The 27819-nt window shown below is 33.6% G+C and overlaps 1 protein-coding gene across 7 annotated transcripts in view; it reads right to left on the reverse strand.

Moving 5' to 3' along the window:
- DACH1 (dachshund family transcription factor 1) overlaps nt 1–27819 on the reverse strand; it is a 456626-nt gene that overhangs the window by 120420 nt on the left and 308387 nt on the right. For 3 of the 7 annotated variants that reach the window (XR_014070377.1, XM_081546703.1, XM_081546702.1), the window contains exons 4-7: nt 27380–27535; nt 26752–26924; nt 10133–10268; nt 8144–8278 (exon numbers count right to left, since the gene is read on the reverse strand). The exons of 2 other annotated variants lie outside the window; for them this stretch is intronic. Coding sequence is in view for 4 of the 5 variants with exons in the window: in XM_081546703.1 (XP_081402829.1) it covers nt 8144–8278; nt 10133–10268; nt 26752–26924; nt 27380–27535 (600 nt within the window). In the remaining variant the exon portion in view is untranslated. The remainder of the gene's footprint in view (nt 1–8143; nt 8279–10132; nt 10269–26751; nt 26925–27379; nt 27536–27819) is intronic. 2 more of the 7 variants (XM_081546705.1, XM_081546704.1) reach the window with 1 other exon arrangement.

Genomic DNA, 27819 nt, shown 5'->3' on the forward strand with positions numbered 1-27819 from the left:
TCACAGTAGTTAAAACAATTGTACTTGTTTAATATTCTGAAACCACAGCATAAGATACTAGCAACAATGATAATGTAAAAAATTTAAGGAAAGTTTAAAACATGGCTTCTACAGGAACAAAACAGATTTTGATATGCTGAAGTTATCACACAAATTTCTAGGGATAATTGCCAAAAGGCACAAGAATAAATGGTAATAGGTAAGGAAAAGTCAGAGGAAAGCATCATACCCAGTTCTCCAGAACAGGTGGGCAATATTTCTTTTAAAATATGTTCAAAATACTATAGGTTTTTATGCATTTAAACATAATGCCCATGAGTTCCATATTGACCTTTCATCTAATGTGTTATACATACTCCTCCAAATTAGTTCCAGTATCTTTAGAATTTACCTGAGCTTTGCTGTCATCTTACCGGTCCTGCAAACAGGGCTGAATGATGTGTTAAATCATTCCATCAAGTTGATGAAGAAATTCAAACCGCTTCAAGCACAAGAGACAAGGGGGCTATTACTCTTGCTTCTTAACCCATAACATAGCATTCAAAGCAGTATCAGCCCCTCATCTATCAAATGAAAAGAAAGCCTGGTGTGTTGGCACAAGTGCAGGGGCACACACATGCACATAAAAGTTTCAGTAAAAGCAGATGCTGAATATTAGGCAAGAATGAAAATATATTTTAAAAGTTATATTTTCCTTTTTTTATTAAGCTCTTAAGAAAAGATTCTACTTTATATTTCAGAATAGAAAAATGTTCCAAAGTACTAGGTTGAAACATATGAATTTGTAGATATTTTCCTGTTTTGTTCTACAAAAATAACATCACACTAAGGTTATCTGCAGAAACTCTAATTTATATTTTGTTATTACTCTCTGAGTCATTGAACTTGTAATGACCTAATTTTTGTACATTTATAAGTATGCCTACTCAGGGAAGGAAGGACAGTGTTTTGTAATTCTTTTACAAACATATGCACTTGTCCACTTTCAAAATAAAAATGTACAAAAGAAAGATGGTTTCAGCTCCACTAAAAATATCAGATATAAGTCAATATTTCCAAAATGAAGTTTCAGTTTGGAGCTAATTCTCAAATAAACATACAGAAGAATGTGCACATTCCTTTTGGATCATTTCCACACTAGATTATGTAAAATTTCAAATTGAAAGTAGAAGAAATAGAAATCATGGCTTAGGCAATATGCAAATAAATTGCAAAATTAGAAATAGTTGATTCATTAAACCAATAAATACTTTAAATGACGGGAACAAAATAGTCGTTTATAATAACTCATAAATAATTACATGAAGCAGACTTATATGTGGAACTAATATGTTAATTTGGGCTTCCCTGGTGGCTCAGCAGTAAAGAGTCCACCTGCCAATGCAGGAGATGCAGGTTTGATCTCTGTTTTGGGAAGATCCCCTGGAGAAGGAAATGACAACCCACTCCAGCATTCTTGTCTGGGAAATACCATGGACAGAGGAACCTGGCCGGCTACATACAGTTCATGGGGTCACAAAAGAGAGGGACATGACTTAGTGACTAAACAAAAACAGTAACAATCTACTAGTCACTTACTCTCTACCTCACTTTTAATGCTATAAAAATATTAGCTATTGGCATGACTACATAAAAATATTTCTTAAACAGCGAGGAAGTGAGTCACTCTGTGCCTATCCAAAGAGCTCAAAAAAACAAAGCTGAGTAAGTGGAGTAATTAATAGCCTATTCTGTTTTCTGTATGGGGAAAAGACATTTCATCTGACCAAATAAAGCAAAGCTACTATAGTAAGTAAAATTATTATAAATGTACATTATTATTTATAAGGTATCCAAAAATAAATATTAATACTCTCTAATAAATTACTTTGGCATCTAATTCATGAAAATTATCTGCAAGTAGTAATATACTTCAACTTTCTAAGTATCCAAAAATGTTACCAAAACCTTTAAGTTATGAATGTCCTGGAGAAGCAACTGACATCTTCATCACCAATAAATCCTATTTCTTTTAGTAAAGTTCATGTTAATTATGTAATAATAAATTCCTGGAAAATGTAAATTTTACTCTAGGTAACATTGAGGTAGTCAATTTTACAAGTGGCCCACATAACATTACCAAAATATGGAAATTTCCAAAGAAAAGGGTTTTTCACTCCATGCAGGTCTATATAGTCAGACGAAATACTACTGGGTTCAGATTTTTCATATATGTGTGTGATACTTACTATAAATTAATGTGTATAATGTCAATCTAGAATTCAAAATAGAAAGTCATTTTTGAAGATAATCCAAAAATTAGAATTTTTAAGTAATGCTGCTGCTGCTGCTGCTAAGTCGCGTCAGTCGTGTCCGACTCTGTGCTACCCCATAGACGGCATCCCACCAGACTCCTTCCCTGGGATTCTCCAGGCAAGAATACTGGAGTGGGTTGCCATTTCCTTCTCCAGTGCATGAAAGTGAAAAGTGAAAGTGAAGTCGCTCAGTCGTGTCCGACTCTTCGCGACCCCATGGGCTGCAGCCTACCAGGCTCCTCCGTCCATGGGGTTTCCCAGGCAAGAGTACTGGAGTGGGGTGCCATTGCCTTCTCCCTTAAGTAATGAAAAATGTGCAAAAGGAAATATATTTCAAAAAATTAATTCCAGAAACAGGAGAAAAGTGATGGTAGTCATTTAAGAAAGATGTGGTGTAGGAAAATTGTCCACAAGGGTGGATGCTAAGAATACAACATTAATAAGAGGATATTTCAATGTGGCCAGTTTGCTAACTACTTTATTGCCTCTAATGCTCTGTCCTCAAATTCAGAATACCAGGATGAGAACCTTCCAAACAAGTCTGTTAACCATTGGAAATCTTGAACACCACCCATGAAGAATACACAACAAAAGAATATGTGACAAAAGAAACGTTTTATGGCCTGAAGCAAATCCCCTGTGTTTCCGGCTTCATCTTAAATTAGTCCTGCTTCTAAAATGGCTGAAGTCACTGGGGTCGCAAAGAGTCTGACAAGACTGAGTGACTGAGTACACTAATGAAGGATAGTTTTCATATTTTTTTGAAAACAAATAAAGGGAAAAGCCTGAATTATAGGGGGAAATTAGAATATATATGAATAAAAATTTTGTAAAATTGTAGCAGAAAGAGAAAAAAGAAAGTGAGATTTTGTATTTCATATGGTTCATTTCACATATCTAACATGCAGTAAATATTTACCTATTAATTATATCATCTTGGTTTATTTAATCCAAGACTGAAATACACTAGTGTAAATTAAGTGTTCAGTACTTAGTTCCAATTATATGTGCTCACTTTCTCTATAATTGGGGGAAAAAAGCTAATATTGTAGCATACAATATCTAATGTGTAGCATACATTTACTTTTTGGAAGATAAAAAATTAGATAAATTCCAAAATAATAAAAAAATGTGCACAGCGAATTATATTCATGGTATGAAACATGCTCAAAAATGTTTTGGAAATAATAATTCAAACAATTTGATAAACCAGGGAACAAATTATGCATGAGAGAGTTATCACTGAAAATCAGCACCAGTGACAGATTTGGGGGGAATAAAGAGAGAGATGCAGCATAAAGAAACAGAGAGCTTGTTTCTATAATTTCAAAGCCCTGAGCATATGTTCAGAAACAAACTCATTTGAAAAGATGCATAAACCCATTGTTCATAACAGTGCTATTACAATAGCCAAGATATGGAAGCAACCTAGATGCCTATCAACAGAGGAATGGGTAAAGATGTGGTACATATATACAATGGAATATCTGTTGTTGTTTAGCACCAAGTCGTGTCTGACTCTTTGGGACCCCGTGGACTGTAGCCAACCAGACTCCTTTGTCCATGGGATTTTTTAAGGCAAGAATACTGTAGTGGGTTTCCATTTCCTCCTCCAAGGGATCTTCCTGACCCAGGGATCAAACCCAGAATTAGCTGGCAGATTCTTTACCCCTGAGCCACTAGGGAAGCCCTTACAATGGAATATTATTCAGCCATAAAAAGAATGAAATAATATCATTTGTAGAACATGGATGGACTTAGAGATCATATTAAGTGAAGTAAGCCAGACAGAAAGATAAATATCTTATGATATCACTTATATGTGGATCTAAAAAACAATGATACTAATGAATTTATTTATAAAGCAGAAACAGATTCACAGACCATAGAAAACAATCTTATGGTTTCTAAAAGGGAAAAGGTTGGGGGAGGGATAAATCAGGATTTGGGGAACAACAGATATACACTATTTTATATAAAATAGATAAGCAACAAGGTCCTACTGTATAGCACAGGGAATTATACTCAGTATTTTATAAAAATCTATAGTGGAAAAGTACCTGAGAAATATATTACATATATATATATAACTCTTTCATTGTTTCATATATGTAAAGCAGAATTACTTTGTCATACACCAGAAACTAACACAACATTGTAAAACAACTATACTTCAATTTAAAAAAAAAAAACATCAATTAGTCCTGTCTATTTCACTAATTTTAGACTGAGGATAAAAATCAGCAATGTTTTTTAAAATCCAGAAGCTCTAGAGAACTTGGAGTATGTTTGGAAAAGTTAGAAGACATAAAACTGTTTATGGGGCTACCAGCTGTGTCGAAGATTTCCTCGGGACATATCTTTGATAAACCCCTAATTTTGATCAAAGTTCATACTATTAAAAATCAGTTCTCATAACACTTGGGATCACTGAAATAATGTATGTCTATTACTTCTCGATACACTAACTTGTTTTTTCATATTTATATTTTGAATGTATTCTAATTAAAATCTTCCTGTATTCAAAAACCCATTAGAATATTTTTATTTTAAAAATTAAGGGAGGAGTTTACTCAGCATTTGTTACTTTGAATTCTAATGCCTGTATAGACACTGATCCTTCAACTAATGGTGACAAATATTCTGTCTAATAGAATTAAGTCAACAACTTTTTAATATTAAGATGATTTAAAAATGCTTAAAAGTTCCTGATGATTAAGATTTTAGAACATGGTGATTCTCAGCACCCAAATTAATTTTGGTATCTATTTTTAACATCAATGTTTTGTTAAGAATTATTATCTTTTGGATGATTTAAAGTGGTAAGCAGCAAATTTCATTTAAGAAGTTCAAGCCTAAAATGACACAAGCATATAATTAATTTCTCTACAAATGTCTCTAAATGAAGTCACTTGTTTTAATACAGATATGTGTAGTAAGAAAGTTACAGGGCGAATACAAGGCAAATGATGAATGTAGTCATGAAAAAAAAACAATTTTTAATTTAGTAGACCCTATCAATCTAGAAAGCCTATGAATATTTACTAATAATTCAGTACACTGAAAAATAGATAGAAGAGATGAGATACATACAAAAGATGAGCATCATATAATAAAACTCTTACTGTAAGAGTATCAATGTCTATTACAATGTCCATGATCCTATAACTACATTTGATATTAAGAATTTAACGGTAGCTTCACATCCGTAGGGCAAATATTAAAATAAAATGTACTTTTTTTAATAAAATATGTGTTAAGATATTGAAAGACTGTTGAGTTATGATCAAGGTCTTTATTCTGAGAGCAAAACAATTTAAAAACTTAACATGTGATAAAATATAGTGATATAGAAAAAGTTTTCATGTATATTCATAGCCAGAATATGCTACTGTTTCATACACATGTATGTTCTAAAGGTTCTGTAATTCCACCTTTTGCCTTTCATCTTCACAGTTATTTTAACTTACCTTCACCATCTCTTAGAATCTTTTAGCAATTTAACTCAGATAAATATGCATTCACATAATAGAGTGTCTAGTCCTTTTCAAGCAAATGCAGTACACACATGACTCAGAATTTACAATGTAGTACTGAAAGCAGACCAATGAAAAAAGAACGTTTGAATAACAAGGCAAATGTTGTAATGAAAATTTAAGGGACAGGCACACAGGGAAACCAGCAGTAGGATCCCTATAAAAATCTAGTTCGGTATCACAAGAAAGGCTCTATAATGGCAAAATTGTAATAATAATAACAAATAGATGATAGGTATATAGACAGATGATGAACAGATAGGCAGATACAACTCATGAATCCTGAAAAAAGAAACCATTTGAAAAAAGTGTGGTTCAACTCAACTTGAAACATGAGATTTGTAGAAAGCTCCCACCAAAAATTCCAGTGGAACTCTGTTTTAGTCACATTGTTGATCATGCCTTTAGTGGTCTTTTACCTACCACCTCTGAGCTTTTATATTTCACTCCCATACTTGCTTCACCAAGATTCTGCAAGAGAATTAATCGCTAATATACTGATATTCACTGTATACTATAACACATTTCTCATGCATTTTAAGTGAAACTAGCTATGCAGCATCTAAGAGAAAACTGAGAAAAGAGTTAACTAAAAATTTTTCTATAGGGTTTCATTCTATTGCAAGATGTTAGTGGAGAATGGCTGTTTAGCCCTAGTAATGGATTTTTACATTTAAACATTCTTAGTTAAAACTTAAATCCCCTATGAAAAATTTATTACTGTAGATTTTCACAAATAACTTTTTCATTAAATATAAAACACATGTCAAAATATACATAATGCATTTTATATAACATTTTTCTTCATTGTTGAAGAAGAACTCACAGAAAGATTGGAATTAGACATTTAGAGACAATCTGACCCACTTATGTACTTGTATATATTCCACTCAGCTTAGTGATAATACTTGGTAGTGAATTTCAAAATTAATAACTAGAAATTGTCTTAATGCTGCTCTCAATAATGCCTACATTTTGACATGCTAGAACCTAGTAAAGATTATCATTTTATCATTAATTGCATAATACAGATAATTTAATTTATATAAATATTGTTTTCTTTCTCTCTGAAGTTTCAGGTGAATTGTATTCATGTTGAAAAGGAAAACATGGTTGTGTAAGCATTTTTACTTTTGGTGAATAATTATTTTTGAGGAAAAAAGGTTTCCCACCTTAACTTAGTCTTTCTGTAAACATTTCTTTCTGTTATTTAAACATCCAATTGTATTCATTTTCCTTTTTGACATCCAGTTAATTGTGCCTTTTGAGTAATAAATTGTTTCCAAAGAAATAATCCATTCCATAACACTGATTATTTGATATTCATATCAAAAAAGATATCAAAGTATATAGTCTAGTTATTATTACAATTTTAAAGTATTAAATTAAGATTATAAAGATATGGCAAGGCTCCAATTGTCCTAATTTAAATTTACCATTCAAAAACATGAATTTGCATCCAAATGCATAAATTTTCAACATGCATGTTAAAATAATATTTCAATTCTTCATGAAAGTATTTCATAAAGTAAGGCAGGAAAAGACAAATGTTTGCCTATGGAAACAAGTTACATTGGTACAAATCAAATATAAATAGAAAATGTTCATAGCTTTGCACTATCTGGGCTTATTTGTTGCTTGCAATTTAGAAGCAACTACTAGTACATTGGAAAAGACCTTGATGCTGGGAAAGAATGAAGGCAGGAGGAGAAGAGGGCGGCAGAGGATGATATGGTTGGATGGCATCACCGACTCAATGGAAATGAACTTGGGCAAACTGGGAGACAGAGAGGCCTGGCCCGCTGCAGTCCAAGGGTTCACAAAGAGTCAGATACAACTTAGTGGCTGAACAACAACAATACTAGTAGATTGGTGACAATCTTCACTGTATTTCTTGATTGACCAAATGTCCATCTCTTTTATTCCTAAAAATACTCACAGTAATCCTTTGTATATTGTCCTTGCTTTAATATGCTAAGTAAAAGGACAATAGACCCTGAAGGCACGGGGGAAGACAAATTGTAGACCTTCAGGAATTGAGAGATAACAATTAAAACAAAAAAAATTCTCTTTTTCTAGAGGTACCGGGAAATAAATGAACACTTACCTGTTTAAGAGAATTATAGCAGGTCTTCATTCATATTTCTTTTTTTGTTGTTGAGTAGACTTAATTTTTACTTAATGTTAATGTTGTAGGCTTTTAAAATGTTTATATAACATCTTCTAATGTAATTTAGAAATATACTTTATTCTGTGATTAAAACCTAGTTCATGTGTTGAGCAGGAAAAACAGACCTTATAATCATATATTACCTTTTTCAATATGCATCCTTTTCGACTCATGTCCCATGTCATGACCAGCCAAATCTCCCTCTTTGGGCCCAGGGAGTACGTTTGGTGATAAACCCATCAGCATCTGGTTCATGGACAACCCATTCTGATGGACAGCTGTGAAGCCCGAAACAAAAGATAAAAGAATAAAACACCATAATACGCAATATACAAATAACCTATTTAAACTCTTTTGGAATCAGAAATAAATAAAATATCATGGTCTTATTTTATAATCTATCTCTAAGTTGAACACCATGAGGACTGATAACCATGATAATTCTTAAGAACAAGCAGAAATATATTGAAAATGAAACTATTTTATCCTCTATTTACCTCATACAATAGGTATATTTTTTAATGTCTAGAATATTTTTGACTGGCCATACCACTATAACCATTACCAATGAACTAGTCAGGCTTTATCTAATGTAACACATCCTCTCCTGAGCATATAACCTTCTGTAACTGCAAAAACTACAGTCTTAAAGACAGAACGCTCTAAGACTATAAAGTTAAAATATAATTTAGAATAGTTTTAGTAGCATGAGAGGGTAAATAGATTTTTCAACAAGTTAAGGCACTGAAATAGCACTGAAATTCAATATTCATATTCTATTCGAGTCAATGGGCTTCCCCAGTGACTCAGAGGTAAAGAATCCGCCTGCGAGGCAGGAGACGCAAGAGTTGTGGGTTTGATTCCTGGATTGGGAGGATTCCCTGGAGGAGGAAGTGGCCACCCATTGCAGTTTTCATAAACAGAGTATCCTGAAGGGCTGCAGTCCATGGGGTCACAAAGTGTTGGAAATGACTGAAGCGACTGAGCATGCACACCCACAGCCTAGTAACAAAACCCTAAGTTTAAGAGATATCAACATACTTCTTTAAAAATTTGATTTTGAACTCAAATTTAAAAATTAAACTGCCCATTAATATCTATTAAATGGTTGAATGATTAAAAGCAATAATTTCTTTCTTGAATTATTAAGAATAATCTGTCACTACTGACATGATAAAGCAGGCGACCAAACACCCTTATGATCTCAATCGAGTCATACATTTCTTAATAAATTGCCCATGAAAATCTTGGTTTTGTGAAAAATTTTGAAGAAAAGTCATTCCATAAAAACTTACTTTCACTGAAAAAAATACATTTTAAAAATACGTAGAATAATTTGGAGAGGGGCATGGTAACCCACGCCAGTATTCTTGCCTGGAGAATCCAATGGACAGAGGACCCTGGCGGGCAACAGTCCATGGGTTTGCAGAGTCAGGCATGACTGAGCAGTTAACAACAACCCACGACTTTACTCTTAATTTTCTTGATCATGAGGACAAGGATTAAATATCTGAAAATGTGATCACAAAATAAAGTATGAACCTACTTTTTAGAATTTTATAATAACATGTGAAGATAATATGCATTATTGACTGTTACTAATTCAAATCCTAAAATTTGACCAATTTCAAACTCTTCAATCTATTGATCATCTGAATGATTAGGAAATGTGTTTTTTTAAAAACAGTTATTTTGACTCTATTTCTTTTATCCCTATTTGTCAATGCAAGGATGAAGTTTAAAAATTAGTAAATTTTTAAAAACTGGCAAGGATGGGATTGAAGGAATGAAGAGGAATAATTCATACACAGTATATTTGGACACTAGATATTTGGGAGTTGGAGGCATTTACTTCAGAAACTAATCTAGAAGGTTACTTACTTTCTCTGTTTCATAGCTCAAATCTTTACGTGTGGCATCAAAAAGAGGGAGTTTATATCGGAATTGTTAATATAGTACCGTACCTCATGCTATTGCAAACTGGGAAACATAATTTTGAGAGATGGCTATTGCTACAGAGATTCAGAACATGATATATCTGAGATCTCTTCAGAATGAGGGCATTTTGATTAGAAAAGCCAGCTGCACCTAATAAAGTTTAAAACGGTGGCAAGTGGAAGAATGACACCTACGAATTCTGTCCGAGGAGCTCTCAGTCCGTGCTGGAGAGCTGGACACACTGCTGCTGCGGTGTGATGATGGGTGGCTGCCAGGCCTTCGGCCCTCCTCCAGGGAGGGGGCAGGTGATGGGCTGTCGGGAACACGCTCCTATACCGCCAGGAGAGGGTGGGGGGAAGAAAAGAGGTAAATACATTGGACCCTTGCTTAAGGAATGTTGGTTTTTCTTAATTCTACAGAAATGTGAAAACAACACATTTTTTGGTCAACATTTAACTGGATTAAAAGACACATTTTATTTATTTTTTTATTTTTTTAAAACTTTTATTTTGTATTGGGATATAGCTGAAGAACAATGTCGTAATAGTTTTAGATGAATAGCAAAAGGATTCAGCCATACATATACACGTATCCATCCTTCTCCAAATCCCCCTCCCATTGAGGCTGCCACAATAACACTGAGCAGAGTTCCATGTGCTATACAGTAGGTTCTTGTTGGTTATCCATTTTAATATAGCAAGCAGTATGTATATGTTCATCCCAAACTACCTATCTTTTCCTTCCTCCCCACCAACAACCATAAGTCTAAGTAAGAAAAGAATCGAAAGGAAATAGGTGAATACCACTGTAGTAGTGACAAATGTTAATCCCCTCTTTGGATAAAAATAGAGGTCAAAAAAGACATCCGGTTTAGAATCATTAGACAACAAAGAATTAAAAGAACAAAGTAAGTTTTAATTCTAGACAATTATCATTATAAAAAAACTTAATACATAGAGTCTATTGATTCAGCAAGTGTCTAGGATTATTTAATACACAAATTATCATAGTGACATCATCAAAATAATACCAGAGGAGCTGTTAACAGCTATTTCATTATGGGACTTCTCTGAATATACTTGAACAGTCACATTTTAAGGGACCATGGAAATCTATTATTATTTAACATTTGAATAATTTTGATTCTGGTAGTTTTCAGACTCCTAGCTTCAATGCAACCCACAAATATATTAGTGAAAATTCATGAATAATGTATTAGGTGTATTCCAGGGAAACATGGTATTATATTTCCTGATCCTGTCCTATGTTCACACTTAGATCCCACTCCATATCTTACCCAAGCCCTGCACCTTCCCAATGAGACCAATGTGCAAATATTGAGTTGGCCAAAAAGTTCATTCAGATTTTTCTGTTGCATCTTACTGAAAAACCCAAACGAACTTTTTGGCCAACCCAATCTGTTGTATAACTTTCTCCAATGAGCTATTATAAATGGATTTACAGATAAATAAATAAAATATCTATTTGTTAACATTTGCTTCTTTGAGCAAAGAGATATTTACACCTTCAGATATGAACACACACTGTCCTTGAAGAACACTTTTCAATAATTCATAAATATTTAGAAGTCTACAAGTCAACTGATACATGATACATAATAAATAATAAATAAATTATTCCTGATTAGAGTGCAAAAATGCAAATATTAAATAAAAGCAGACTGTTTGTAACCAAAAAAAATGATCTAGAATGAAATCAGCCTATAGGAGGCTATTTTCAAAATATCAAAGGCTAATGTAATATAGAAAACAGACAAGCTCAAGGCTTTGTACTAACAGAGAAAGAGTAATGCCTGTCTTCAATCTCAAACGTTCATTTAGCCCAGTGATGGTTTGCAATTAGACTTTCCTTTAGAATCACCTAGGAAGTTCCTCAACATGCCTATGCCTGGGCTTTACTCCCTGAGATTCTGGCTTACATGAGTTGAATTGTGTCTCCTCAGAATGAATGAAGTCCTGACCTATGGATACTTATAAATGTGAGCATTTGGAAACAGGGTCTTTGCAGATGAAATTAATTACAATGAGGCCATACTAACATAGAGTAGCTTCTCCATCGAACATGACTGATGTCTTCACAAGAGGACATTGTGAAGATATGGAGAAAATGTGAAAGAGAGAAAAACTTTGAAGAAGGAAAAACATCATGTGAAGATGAGGTAGAGAACTGAGCTCTGCAGCTGCAAATCAAAGACTGCCAAAGCTTGCTAGCCACCATCAGGATCTTTGGAGACTCAAGGAAAGATTCTACCCAGAATCTCAGAGGAAGTGTGATACTGCTGACACCTCGCTTTCAGACTTCTAGACTCCAGAAATTTGAGGGTATAAATTTGTTCTTTGAGGCCACCTGGTGTGTTCATTTACCCTGCATCTGCTGTGGGGCCCAGAAACCAATATTTTTTAAGGGTCTCCAGGTGATTTTAAAATATATCCAAGATTGAGCATCACTTGTCTCATACACTTTTAATTTTTCAGTCCTACGCATTGTCAATAATCATCTTCAACAGTTACACTAAGGCTTCATTCCTGAGGATCATACAAATAAAAAGAAAATCACCCTCAAGAATAGCCAAGTCCTCTTCCAAAATCTAAACATAAAACTGTTTCTCAGTATGTATCCTGTAGAATAAAAAACAGTCCCACAAGAAACTTTACAACAAAGAATTTTCCAGGTCAAAGAATATTGTAACAAAAGAAAAGCCAAAAAGGAAAAAAAAAGTCAACTAAAGTCTACTCTTTATAGTTGCAATGCATATTCTTAAAATCTATGTCTCAACATGAAAAATGAACACAATTATCAGTTATTTTTTTCCAAACTAAATAAATCAAACAAGTTATGTTTCTAAGTAGTCTAAATTCTATAGGTCACATTGCAGACAAATGACCTAAATTTCTAAGAAACAAGCATATATATGATTTAAAAGAATGGAGAACCCACATCTGGATGCTAAAAGTTACTGCCTATCTTTTAATTATAATTTAAAAGCAACTGGGATTATAAATCTCTCTTCTTAACATTCACCTTTAAGCTAAACTTAAAACAGCTTCAAACTATGCACTTATTATGTGTTCAGTCTGATGAGTTTTGTCAAGCTCTCGACAATTTCCATAACCAACAAAGATTCCCATGTCCCTTTCCAACCTATTTCTCCTATCCCCATAAGCAACTGCCTTCTGAGTTCTATCACCAGGAAGTAGTTTGGCTGGTTTGAGAATTTCACAAAAATTAGCTCATATAAGTACCTAATTTTTTATGTCTACCTTTTTTATACAACAAAATGTTTCTTAGATTCATTCAGGTTGTTGCATGTATTAATAGTTTATTTTTTGTCGTTCTGAATATATTCATTTCCACATAATGGTCAAAATTCCCCAAGCCAGGTTTCAACAGTACATGAGCCATGCACTGCCAGATGTTCAAGCTGGATTTAGAAAAGGAACCAGAGATCAAATTGCCAACACCCATTGGATCATCGAAAAAGCAAGAGAGTTCCAGAAAAATATCTACTTCTGCTTTATTGACTATGCCAAAGCTTTTGACTGTGTGGATCACAACAAACTGTGGAAAATTCTTTAAGAGATAGGAATATCAGACCACCTTACCTGCCTCCTGAGAAATCTGTATGCAGGTCAAGAAGCAACATTTAGAGCCAGACATGGAACAAGAGGCTGGTTCCAAATTGGGAAAGGAGTATGTAAAGTCTGTATATTGTCACCATGCTTATTTGACTTATATGCAGAGGACATCATGAGAAACACTGGACTGGATGAAGCACAAGCTGGAATCAAGATTGCCAGGAGAAATACCAGTAACTTCAGATATGCAGATGACACCATCCTTAGGACAGAAAGCAAAGAGGAACTAAAGAGCTTCTTGATGAAAGTGAAAGACGAGAGTGAAAAAGCAGGCTTAAAACACAACATTCAAAAAATGAAGATCATGGCTTCCGGTCCCATCACTTCATGGAAAATAGATGGGGAGACAATGGAAACAGTGACTTAATTTTCTTGGACTCCAAAATCACTGCAGATGGTGACTACAGCCATGAAATTAAAAGACACTTGCTCCTTGGAAGAAAAGCTATGACCAACCTAGACAGCATATTAAAAAGCAGAGATATTATTTTGCCAACAAAGGTCTGTATAGTCAAGGCTATCGTTTGCCAGTAGTCATGTATGGATGTGAGAGTTGCATCATAAAGAAGACTGAGCACGAAAGAGTTGATACTTTTGAACTGTGGTGTTGGATAAGACTCTTGAGAGTCCCTTGGACTGCATGGAGAATAAACCAGTCAATCCTAAAGGAAATCAACCCTGAATATTCATTGGAAGGACTGATGCTGAAGCTGAAGCTCCAATACTTGGGCCACCTGATGTGAAGAACTGACTCATGGGAAAGACCCTGATACTGGGAAAGATTGAAGACAGGAGGACAAGGGGATGCCAGAGGATGAGATGGTTGGATGGCATCACCAACTCAATGGACATGAGTTTGAGCAAGCTCCAGGAGTTGTTGATGGACAGGGAAGCCTGGCATGTTGCAGTCCATGGGATGGCAAAAAGCTGCACAGGACTACGTGACTGAACTGAACTGAACCACGATTTTTAATTTAAAATAGGCAATAGAGTTCACATCAAATCTCTGAAATCACAAATCAAAGGGTAACTTGGCTTCTGTGTAGCATTCAAAGGCTGGGGTTTGTGTCATTTTTGGAGTATCTATGCATTCATTATAAAACTGTATAGAAGAACTCCTTTTTAGTCTGTATAAATATTTACATAAATAATCCATGCTGTAGTTAATTGCACACATGACGAGATACACACTATATAGACTCTAATCTTTATTTCTCTAATAAAGAGGTACCCAAGTTTGTATAAGTTTTAAGCTAATTTTTACTACATCTAAATCTTAACAATTAGATTATGCAGAAATACATGGTGTATATTAAAAAAGAGCATTATTATATTTTTATACAAATAATATTTTCTAAATTAACCATTCTATTTTATTCAAAAGTTCACTCACGCCATTGTTTATCCATCCAAACATTTTAATATTCCTTCTAATAATTATGTAATTGATCATATTTTCAGTGGCATGTATTTGGCCAAACAGTTAAAGTGCAATCTTGGAATAAATGAACCCCTTTAAAGTCATTTTGCAAGTATGAATTTTCCTGTCATAAGAGATTTCTCAGCAGCATTAACGGAAAGCATGAAAAACTGATTTTTTTTCCCTGAGATATTTAGCTCATAAAGTACTAAAATATTTAATGCACAAAACTCTAGTAACAATGGTTGTGCCATTGAAGAGTTAATTATTTTCCACATGGGGTAAACAATTATTTCATTAGTCAATGTATTTAATTGTAAAAGTTTTCTTGGATGATTCTTTTCATTCATGCATTATTCATTTATTCACTTACACATTCATAACACTCTAAAAGTCATATAATAAACTAAGTAAAAATAAGCTGGATTAAAATCTTAATGTAAAATACATCTTAAAACATAATTTAAGGCTTAGGCAACATAGGTGAAATTGTAGTATTTATTATAGCTTTAGCTTATTTTTACTTTAATTGCTTTTTTCGTCTAGGAACAAAGGATGCAAAGACAATGTTTAATACTTTTACTTAAAGAAATATTTTAATTTATGCAAATTTTATGCTTTTAAAGCTTAAGTATTCAATTGAAAGTTTCTATAAAGTGAGACTCAACATATTCAGTCATTTTACTTAATGTATAATTTCAATCTTTGGAACATGATGTATTATTCTTTGAAGAATTTCATTAAAGTAAAATCCATTGAGCAAGTAAGATTTGAATACATTGTTGTACAATAAATTAATTTATTTCAACAGCTTAATTCTTTTATCATATTTATATGCTTGCCTTTCCAGAGTATGCTATAAGATGGAGATTAATGGAGACAGTAAAGAATTGCTTAGGGGAGAATCTCATAATTATTACTGAAACAAAATAGATAATGAGTTTTATTCAGACATAATAAGAAAGAAGTAGTTTAATGTCTATAGGGAAACTATGTAAACTGGATTTATCATTTCATTTGTGTGAGACCCTTTAACCTCCAAGATGGCCCTGAAGTAGGACAAAGAGGAAGAATATTTAATTTAATACTTCAACACACTGCTTTATAGTCCTGCATCATAGCTCCACCAATCAATAAAACACAATCTTTTGCACTGTTCTATCTTTATAAAACTAGCCACAATAATAAATGAAAATTTAAGAGGAATACACTCTCACTGGAAAAAAAAAAGGTCATACTAATAAACTAATGGTAACAGAATAACATAAAGGAAAAGCTGCATTTATTGCTTCTGGGAAGAACAAGAAGTATTGGTCTATACTACAATTCACAATCAAAGGTGAAGTTTAAAACAATGAATTCTAAAATGCTAAAATAAAAAGTAGTTTGGGATTAATATATGCACACTGCTATATATAAAATAGATAACCAAAAATAACCTACCATATAGCACAGGGAACTCTACTCAATATTTTGTAATAAAGTATAAGAAAAAAGAATCAGAAAAAGAATATGCAAACACACACATATATATAGCTGAATATATACATACATATATATGTAGAGTTGAATCACTTTACTGTATACTTGAAACATAGCACATTTTAAATCAACTATATGTCAATAAAAATTAAAGTAAAAATTAAATTAAAAACATAAGCTGTTCAATATTATACATTTGATTAATTAAACATTAAGAATGCACTATCTCAGCCACCTCATCTCCAACACAAAGTGCATTCTATTTTATCAACTTAAAATATTTTCTTAGAGTAAGATTAAATAACCACAGTTCATTTCTCTGAAGGGTTATTTCATTTAACTTTACTTTATACTGCTCTCATTTTAATTATCTTCATTTTCATCACTTTTTCAGTTAGCAATTCCCTTATTGAGTATGTTACAGAATTGGGAAGAAGAAATGTTAAATTTATCTTCATACAACTATTAACGTTACAAAATTGAAGTTGATTAGTACTTTTAGAACCTAAACTCCTGAGCTTTAAGACAACTCAGACTTCATTCATTCAGAGGTTATTCACTGAACACTTAATGTGCACCAGTGTTCTAGGGTCTGGTTATGTGTAAGTAAACAAAACCAAAAAAACTCCTTTCTCTCATGAAGTATATACCATCAGCGAGTAATACTCTTAGTGAAATCCGAATCATTTACACTGACTGTGGTATCCAAATTCTATTCTTCTGGAAAAGTGAACAGAAAGGATAAATAATAGGATTGGGATTCTGCATTCAGGAAAATGTTAAAAAATACTTCTGGAAGACATAACAAACAATTCTAATATACATGCATCTAGATCAGGCAGCCATCATCAAAACTCTAACTCAGACTTCTAAACTGAGGCTTCAAAAGATATTTACATAGCTCTTTTCGTTGTTTTAATGATGACTCTCAAGAAATACTCAATTTTGCTTATGAGTGTTTGCGAAATACTCATGGGAAATGGGAAAATGGTAGGGGCCTTGAGTGTAATCAAAAACAACTTTATTCTCCTACTGTCTCTTCAAACTTATTCAGTGCTGATAGGGAACTATATTTTTCCCATATCTATAAGAATTCAGGCAGTCTGGAAACTTTCCAGATTCCTGTTTGGTAAAACAAATTCCTACAGTCACTTTGAGCAGCAAAAGGCAGTCTTGACTCAAAAGTTATACCTCAGTCGTAATAATAAATATTATCATTTTAATTAAAAGAGAAGTCAAGTAGGTGGAATAAAAGGAAGATAGCAAGGATGAAAAGGTAAGTTCTGAGTCAGCCAGCATTGCCATTAATTGGCATCTCTCTGTTCGTGCCGAATGCTTAAAGCCAACTTTTTATCTAGTTAAGGCACCGTGTATGTTCTAAGAGGTCACCACCTCTATGAACTGCTCACCGTTCCTTGATGGGTCTAATTTGACTCTGTCCCTCCATGCTCTGAATTTCTGGTATAAGTACATCTGGATGCTTGATTCAAGTTGATATGGGAGCAAGAATACTTCATAGAAGGTGGTATATGCTTCTACCAGAAGTGCAGAGTGTCTGCTTGGTTGCATTTTATGCTGACAATCAGCACTAATAATCATGGCCTAGATTCATCACACCATTAGGGTTTGTGATTTGATAAATTTGAAATACATCATTCCATACTCATTTATTTGCTAGAAGATTTCTATGCACAAAAAGTTCCTCTTGTGCATTATGGTGTTATCCTAAGGGACAGTCTGCATGAGGAAGGCAGGGAAATGCTTCATTTCACCCCTTTATCCTTTATTTAAACCTTTTTTTGTCTTTTAAAAGATTTAGTTCCCTAGAATTCTCCAACGGTGAACAATGAGTTTATATTTTAGCATTATTATGCACTCATGGATATAAATATGTGTCTTGTATTTCAATACATTGATACATGGCATCCTTAGTTGTAGTTTTGTTTTAATACTTTCTCTTTCTCGTTAGCACCCCCTTTTCATATTTAATATCAATACCCAAATAAACATTAAGGGAACGTATATAATTGCTTTTCAAAATCCAAGTAAAATTTTTACAAAATAGTTTTTTTTTTTTGGTAAAAATGATGCATAAAAGTGATCCATACATCTAGAGTTATTTATGGTTGCTCCAAAATAAACTATTCTGTACTCAGAAGCAAATTAGGTAAATGACATTACTGTAAGGTTTTTTTAATCTGCTTTGTGAATCCAGTTACTCTGGTTCCAGTTTTTATAATCTTTAAACATTTTGAACTTCATGCAAGTAAATATTATTTACTGATATAGCATTTTAGGAAGCTGTTTAGAAAAGATATTACAGAATGGAAAATTTATACACTGAATATGAAAATTTTCAGCGTTTAGATCTTTAAATGAGAATATCCTAAACTGTCTCTAAGTTCTCACTCTCTCTCTCTCACACACACACACCCCATACAATGGCAGACTGGTAGAGAAAATTAATTAAAATTAAGTCATATTTTATATTTTCAGAAAAATACTGCAATATGACACATGAGGAAAGATGTTTATTCAGTAATGTAGAATAATTTGAATGTTGCCAAATGTCTCAAAACAATTCTATATTATCATTAAAGAAAAGTGATATAAAAAATGCATTTAAAAGTCTGCTTTGCATACTACTGAAATACCAACCTGCCAAAAGCAAAATACACTACTTTTGTTATACGAAAAGAGCTAAACAAGAAAAAGGGAGTGAGAAAAAGAGAGAGGTCTTATTACATTATTGCAACTGTATTACAAAAGCTTGTCACAGATTCCATATAGAATTCTGAACTTATTTTTAAACAGATGATTGTGAATACTTTGGAAGAAAATAAACTAGAAATAAGGTGAAGATAATGTCACAGTAGAAAGGCTTCTAATGATTTTATAAATACCAACTTACTCATTATGACAACCTGATGAGGCAGTAATATAATAATCCCCATTGTACAGAAGAGTAAACAAAGACAGGGACGTTAAGTGACTTTTACAAGGTCATAAGACTAGGAGATGGCAGAGCTGGAATATAAACCAAGCAGGCTTCCTCCAGAATCCATGTTTTAAACTACTAAAATACATTGCTTTTCTTCTTTAAATTTGTTTTATATTTCAGCAAGAACCATTTTTAAAAAATCCTTACAATACCATTGTGAATTTATTAAATAAAAGTGAGAAAAATATCGATTCATTCAGGAAGATTGGGGGTTACTTGATGAATGATTCTCAAAGAGAATCAATGAGTAGAGCATTTCAGCCTATTAGGAATTCTCTAATGACAAGAGGAATTGATCTCTTGATTTATACTGTTTGTTTTCTTCAGTGATTTAAGGTAATACAAGTAATACATCCTTTTACAATTTGGAAATGATACAAAGGTGGTATAAATAGCTAATATGATAGTTTGGAATATTAACATTAAAGAGCATCTAAAGAGCCTTAATCAATAGACTGGAAAAAATTAATATGGGTAAATGCAAATTCCTAATACAAGCAAAAGATAAAGAATTAAATTAGTTGAATTTCACATCAAAATCCATGAAATTTACTGAGTCACACATTCAACTAACAAAAAGTTATGAACTATGACTACATTTATAAAGTATTGTCCAAGCTAAATTTTATGTTTTATGGTCTAAATTTTATGGTCTCTTTTCTGTGTGTTCACTACTAAAACATTACACAGGAAGGGGTGGTGTGGTAGGGGCTGATTTAAAAAAAAAAGAAACTCAGTCATGAGATTGGATGAAAGTTTGTCAGAAAAAATTAGAATATTTGGTCTGGAAAAAGGAAATACCCGTAGGTACTATATATAATAGAGAACTTAAATATTTAAATGGTAAGAAAACAGAATAATTAGTAGACATTTTTTTTTTCCTCAAGAAAATACAACAGATATAAGTAAAAGCTATTGAGATGAAAATTTTAATTTAATCAATGAATAACTCCATCAATCATAAATTTGCTGAAAACAGAATAGGCCTTCTACAAAACAGATACATAAAAATGGATAGAGAGTATGCAGGAATGTTTTCTCCATCGTGGGGGAAGCTGGATTACAAAACATCTAACAGTTGAAGACTAGAGAACTCTTCAATAAATTACAGATCTCTTCAAGAAAATTGGAGATACCAAGGGAACATTTCATGCAAAGATGGGCTCAGTAAGTAAAGGACAGAAATGGTATAGACCTAACAGAAGCAGAAGATATTAAGAAGAGGTGGCAAGAATACACAGAAGAACTGTACAAAAAAGATCTTCATGACCCAGATAATCATGATGGTGTGATCACTCACCTAGAGCCAGACATCCTGGAATGTGAACTCAAACGGCCCTTAGGAAGCATCACTACGAACAAAGCTAGTGGAGGTGATGGAATTCCAGTTGAGCTATTTCAAATCCTAAATGATGATGCTGTGAAAGTGCTGCATACAATATGCCAGCAAATCTGGAAAATTCAGCAGTGGCCATAGGACTGGAAAAGGTCAGTTTTCATTCCAATCCAAAAGAAAGGAAATGACAAAGAATGCTCAAACTATTGTACAATTGCACTCATATCACATGCTAGTAAAGTAATGCTCAAAATTCTCCAAGCCAGGGTTCAGCAGGACGTGAACCGTGAACTTCCAGATATTCAAGCTGGTTTTAGAAAAGGCAGAGGAACCAGAGATCAAATTGTCAACATCCGCTGGATCATCGAAAAAGCAAGGGAGTTCCAGAAAAAATATATATTTCTGCTTTATTGACTATGCCAAAGCCTTTGACTGTGTGGATCCCAATAAACTGTGGAAAATTATTCACAAATGGGAATACCAGACCACTTGACCTGCCTCTTGAGAAGCCTGTATGCAGGTCAGGAAGCAACAGTTAGAATTGGACATGGAACAGACTGGTTCCAAATAGGAAAAGGAGTATGTCAAGGCCATATATTGTCACTGTGCTTATTTAACTTATATGCAGAGTACATCATGTGAAGTGCCAGGTTGGATGAAGCACAAGCTGGAATCAAGATTGCCGGGAGAAATAACAATAACCTCAGATATGCAGATGACACCACCCTTAAGGCAGAAAGCAAAGAAGAATTAAAGAGCCTCTTGATGAAAATGAAAGAAGAGAGTGAAAAAGTTGGCTTAAAGCTCAACATTCAGAAAACAAAGATCATGGCATCTAGTCCCATCACTTCATGGTAAACAGATGGGGAAACAGTGGAAACAGTGGCAACTTTATAGTTTTGGGCTCCAAAGTCACTGCAGTTGGTGACTGCAGCCATGAAATTAAAAGATGCTTACTCCTTGGAAGAAAAGTTATGACCAAACTAGACAGCATATTTAAAAGCAGAGACATTACTTTGCCAACAAAGGTCCATCTAGTCAAGGCTATGGTTTTTCCAGTAGTCATGTGTGGATGTGAGAGCTGGACTATAACGGAAGCTGAGTGCCAAAGAATTGATGCTTTTGAACTGTGGTGTTGGAGAAGACTCTTGAGAGTCCCTTGGACTGCAAGGAGATCCAACCCATCCATCCTAAACGAAATCAGTCCTGAATATTCATTGGAAGAACTGATATTGAAGCTGAAACTCCAATACTTCGGCCACATGTTGCGAATAGTTGACTCATTTGAACAGATTCTGATGTGGGAAAGATTGAAGGTGCGAGGAGAAGGGGATGACAGAGTATGAGATGGTTGGATGGCATCACTGACTAAATGGGCATGAGTTTGAGTAAACTCTGGGAATTGGTGATGGACAGGGAGGCCAGGTGTGCTGCAGTCCATGGGGTCACAAAGAGTCGGACACGACTGAGCGACTGAACTGAACTGAATATTCAAAGCCTCTATGCTTCATATTCTGTGAATATTAAACAATAAACATACATGGATTTCAATCTGATACATAATAGACTAAAACAGAACTTGTAGTAATTTGATATAAACTTACAGACTTTTAGCTATTAGGGATTTAATATATAATTACTAGTGTGTAAATATTATATGTTCTTTTTCTCCCTCCTCAAAGTTATCGCACTAATATTTACAGTAGTCCAAGACAATCAACCAGAGAAAATCTAAATTCAATACTTTAGCAGACTCTGTCTTGGAGGCTTTCATTTAAAGCATATGACCGTGTCATATTGGAACTGTCCTCACCTATGTAATTTTCTTTTCCTCAATGCTTTTCTTCTTTTCTTTCAATGCCAAGTCCTATTGCTCTACAGCGTTTGGGAGTTTAATTTGTGCTGCTTCAATTAACCACAGCCTAAGATTCACATGGGTTTGTGTTAATCAAAACTCAAGGATTGGCCATTTTTTTTCTGTAAAGAGCAGGCTAGCAAATACTTTATTTAACTGTGCCTCTGTATGTGAAAGTAGTCATGGATATTATGTAAACTGGCTTGTGTCTACGTTCCAAAGAGTTTATTTATGGATATCAAAATTTGAATTCCATACGATATGCATGCGTTATAAAAGAGTTTTCTTCTTCTGACTTTTTTCTAACCATTTAAAAATGTAAAGTTATTCTTAACTCATAGTCCATTACAAAAATCGGCAGCAGAGTAGATTTACTCAAGTTCAGCAGCTTGTAGACTTTGTTCTAGTGCTTGAAGCAGTACTAACATTTTCAAATTAAATTTATGAGAAAATCATTGTGGTTCTTGTAATTAGTAGAAAAGGACAACAATTAAAATATATGTATATGTAACACTACGAGCTGTATTTTTGCTTCTCTTCTATTCAATAAATTCTTATTGCCATTTTCATTTAGGTTGAGTTTTAACTTTAATTCTTATCATTACTATCAAAAAATGTAACTAGCACATTCCCATATAGGGAGGATCCCTATTTTTTCTTGTTTTATCATTTTTTTTCCAATACAGGTAAATCTTCTTTGGTATTTAACATTTCACTTTTAATTGGCCTTTATATTTAGAATCTTTTCAGGCAACCAAACTTAGGCTATATTCTAATTATCCACTTGGCCCCACACTATTTGATATGACATTAAAGTTAAACATTTTCTTTGGGGGAAATAAAAATTTCCTCTAAAATAATTTTAATTAATATGTATAATGAGAGTTTTCTAAACACTGCTTCAAATGAGTGAGGCGATAAGAATGCTATGTTCTCGGTAATAACTATTACCAGAAATGATTGTAAATTGAATTGATACTATGATTAACAAATTAACAAATTAACAAATTATCTAGTAGTTAAAAGTCACTCAGGATTAGAAAAAGTTCTCTTTCAGTTCTTTGACTAATAATAATGTAGCATTCACTGGAATTCTATCAAGAAAGGATATTTTATTAGTTCATCTGGGTCTCTTATGATATTGTTTGTTATTTTTGTCTGGTAAGGGTACTTCTGAAAATTACATAAGGAACGTAAGCTCATTTTTGTTTGGGGCTTCCCAGGTGGCACTAGTGGTAAAGAACTCACCTGCCAATGCAGGAGACATAAGAGACAGGGATTCCATTCCTCTTTGTTTACAGAGCCACTATTATGTAAAAAAATTCCTATTTGCGTATTACTCAACTTTTTATGTAAGTAATAAAATGAGACCTTTATAAAATGAATAATACCTTAAAACCATCACAATATCATACGGGGCATTTCCATAACCGTAAAAACTCCCCATTCTCTATTCATCCCCTGCTCCCACCCACTAGCCACCATTGATATTTTTAGCAGTGGTCTCCAACATTTCAGCACCAGGGACCAGTTCTTTGGAAGACAATTTTTCCACAGATGGGGTTGGGGATAGTTTAGGGATTATTCAAGCACATTACATTCATTCTGTACTTTATGTTTATTATTATTACATTGTGATATATAATGAAGTAAATATACAGCTCTCTATAACGCAGAATAGGTGGGAGCCCCCAGTTTGTATTCCTGAGATCAGGCAGTAATGTGAGTGATGAGGAGTGACTGTAAATACAGATGAAGTCTTATTAACTTGCCACCACTCACCTCCTGCTGTGTGGCCAGGCTCCTAACAGGTCATGTACTGGTTCCCGTCTATGGTCTGGACGGTTGTGAACTACTGTTTTTAGGATCTCCATAGTTTTGACTTTTTCCAGTATGTCCTACACTTGAAACCATATAGTGCGTAACCTCTTCAAACTAGCTTCTTTAACTTAGCAGTATGCACTTGAGTTTCTTTTCATGGCTTGATAGCTCATTTCTGTTTAGCTCTTAATAACATTCCTTTGTATGGTAGTGAGAATTCAGCTAATAATAGGGAGTACCCTATTATTACTGCCTCAGCATCCATTTTTCTTTGACCAAGTGGGCTGCAGGGACCTTAAACTGACACTAGCCCCTTCATGCTAGTGCATACCAGAGTAATGAACAAATGTAAGTTCCTGGTATGATTTCCTCAATAGCCCTTGTGGTCAACAGTCTTCTTAGATAAGATCCCGAGAGGTTTACCAAAACCCTACTCTTTGGTTTGAATCGACCAATCCAACCTTAGCTTGGAAACCTCAAAGTACTTATCCATGGATAAGGCATTTGCCTCAGGTCCTGCCTTGCCCTCTCTGTCTGTACTCCATCTTAACCTCCCTGTCTGGTCTCTGGAGGCATGCCAAGCATCAATACTTCCTCCAGGCCCTATGATTAATAAACTTCTCTATTTCATTTTTTCATATGATCTCTTATTGAACCATGGCTTACCCATTTAATAAATGGTAATTTATTTTTTGGAAACACAGTTGACTTAAAATATTGTATTAGTTTCAGGTGTATATCATAGCAACTTGATATTTTATATATTATTCTCCATATAAAGTTATTATAAAATATGGACTATATTTTCTGTGTTGTACACCATATGTTTGTTGCATGTTTATTTGTACCTAATAGTTTGGTACCTCTAACCCCCTTCACCTATTTGCTCCTCGCCCAACCCTCTTCCCTCAGGTAACCACTAGTTTGTTTTCTGTTATCTGTGAATCTATTTCTGTTGTGTTTGTTCGTTTTATTTTTTAAGACTAAATAAAAGTGAAAAACCACAGTATTTGTCTTTCTCTGTCTGCTTTATTTCACTAAGTATAATACCCTCCAGGGTCATCTATGTTGTCACAAATGGTAAAAAACAAAGTCATAGCAGATGGATATACACAATTTTTTTTTTTACCCAGTCAACTACTGAAGGGCATCTTGGTTGCTTCCAAGTTTTGGCAATTATGAAAACAACTGCTATTAATGTCCATGTGCAAATTTTTGTGTAGACATCAATGTTCAACTCCTTTGAGTAAAAATCATATGATTATATGATAAGAGCATGTTTAGTTTCATTAGAAACCACCAAACTGTATACTAAAATGGGCATTAAATTCTGCATTCCCACAAGCAATGAATAAAAATTGTAACAAGGTCATTTATGTAAAACATGCTCCAGAGACTCCCCTAAACTCACATGTTTTATATTCAGAAAAACAGGATAATATTTATATCAAATATGGATAATGCAGTGTGAGGTGTCTTTTACTTAGTTCAAAAATTAATAGTCTATTCTGTCAATGCATTTAAAGTACTTTGATTTAAAAATACATTATAAAGCAATATGAATGAAAAAGTACATACAGATACACACACATTTAAAAGTATAAACATACCTCCCACACACATATACAGAGAGAGTCAGAGAATTGTGTACATACCTACATACGTGATGTTTGTATAACGATAATGTTATCTTCCACTTCCTGTTTATTTTTTAATCTACAAAAAACTTCCAATTTTATTATTTCATTTGGTTTTTTATATCCACATTGTATTATCCATTTTTAGGTATAGAAACAATCAGAAAGATCAAGTTAAATCAAGATGACAGAGCTAGTTAAGTGGCAGAAACATAATTTAACCCTTGTGGTCTTCTGAAAACAAATTAGATGTTAATTTCCATACCTCAAGGCTCATAACAAAACACAAATATGCACACATACCCACGAACACAAACACAACCATACTTACAAGCACATAGACAAAATTTGAAATATATCATTTAATACCCTATGTTCATCTCCCTCTTAGTAGATATAATAGAGAACTTAAAGTTAATCTAGCCTGCTTAAATATTGTACCCATGGTTCTAATTACTATAAGTGATGTTTTCTTATAATCTATTACTATATCACTTAGCTTTTTAAAGTTAGAACTACTTGTGGAATAAGAAAAATGGATTGAGTGGTGGTGACTTAAGATGACCTTGGTTTTGACCAAATCAGTCGTATAATTAAACAATTACCTTAATAACAGATGTCTCAACTCTGGATGGGGGACTCTGAACTTGTGCTGCTGCCGCCATATTTGCAATGGTGCTAAGATGGTTCATCTGGCTCATTGCCATGGTGACAGATGCTGGAGGTAGGCTGACAGGAATTAGAGGGTGGGGCATCATCATAAAAGGAAGCTCCAGTCCTGTAAAAAATACACATGTATCATCATCTCTCTATACAAATAGAATGATGAAACATAGTATATCTCCTTAATTAAAATGGTTAAGAACATAATCATTGAAAATGGAAGCATTTAAAAATGTTCTAATAATGACAGTCAAAGGAAAAATATTTGTCCTCTTTGTATGCAACAATGTCCATTTATCACTCAGGGAAATTATAGTAAAAACTAACCAGTTTGGTGCCATGTTTCATCACTCACCACTCTTCATTGGTTTTTAATACAAACAATTAATTTTTTGCTACATTATTCTGATCAGTCTAATTCTTGTTTTAAACACTATGGTTTTCTTTATCATAATTAACTATCTAAATGTAATATACATTTCAACTATGCCCTATATTTTACTATCCGATCATTACTTTTTTTTTTTCTTTATCGCTATTATTTTTAGTGCTTAAAAAATGCCATCGTACCATTTGGCAGAAGGTGGCTCTGCTGAAGATGGTGGAGAGGATGACTAACTGGAAGGCTATGCACTCCAGGTATGCGGGGGTGGGTAACAGAAGCCTGAGATCCCTGGGGTGGGGAAGAGTACAGTGTTTCTTTATCCCAAGAACCATCACTGCTGCCTGTGGGGAATGAATATAAATTATTTGTCTACAATATTATTCCAAATCTTCTAATGACTAATTTGAAATGATGCTTTAAAAAACATATCACATTTGGAAAGTGGCTAAGTGATTTCTTGGGAAATAAGCTCAAGTAGGTAAATCTCTCCTAAACCATATTTTCCTTTTGTTTTTCTATTTCTTGAATGTAGTTTTTGAAAAATGACATTTCTACAATAAGTAGCCTATTTGTGGGGTTTAATACTGTTTGATGAACCATCTTAATATAAAATTGACTTTATTAT

Source organism: Giraffa tippelskirchi, chromosome 12 (assembly GCF_054371585.1).
Source record: "Giraffa tippelskirchi isolate mGirTip1 chromosome 12, T2T-mGirTip1v1.2.pri, whole genome shotgun sequence".
NCBI lineage: Eukaryota > Metazoa > Chordata > Mammalia > Artiodactyla > Giraffidae > Giraffa > Giraffa tippelskirchi.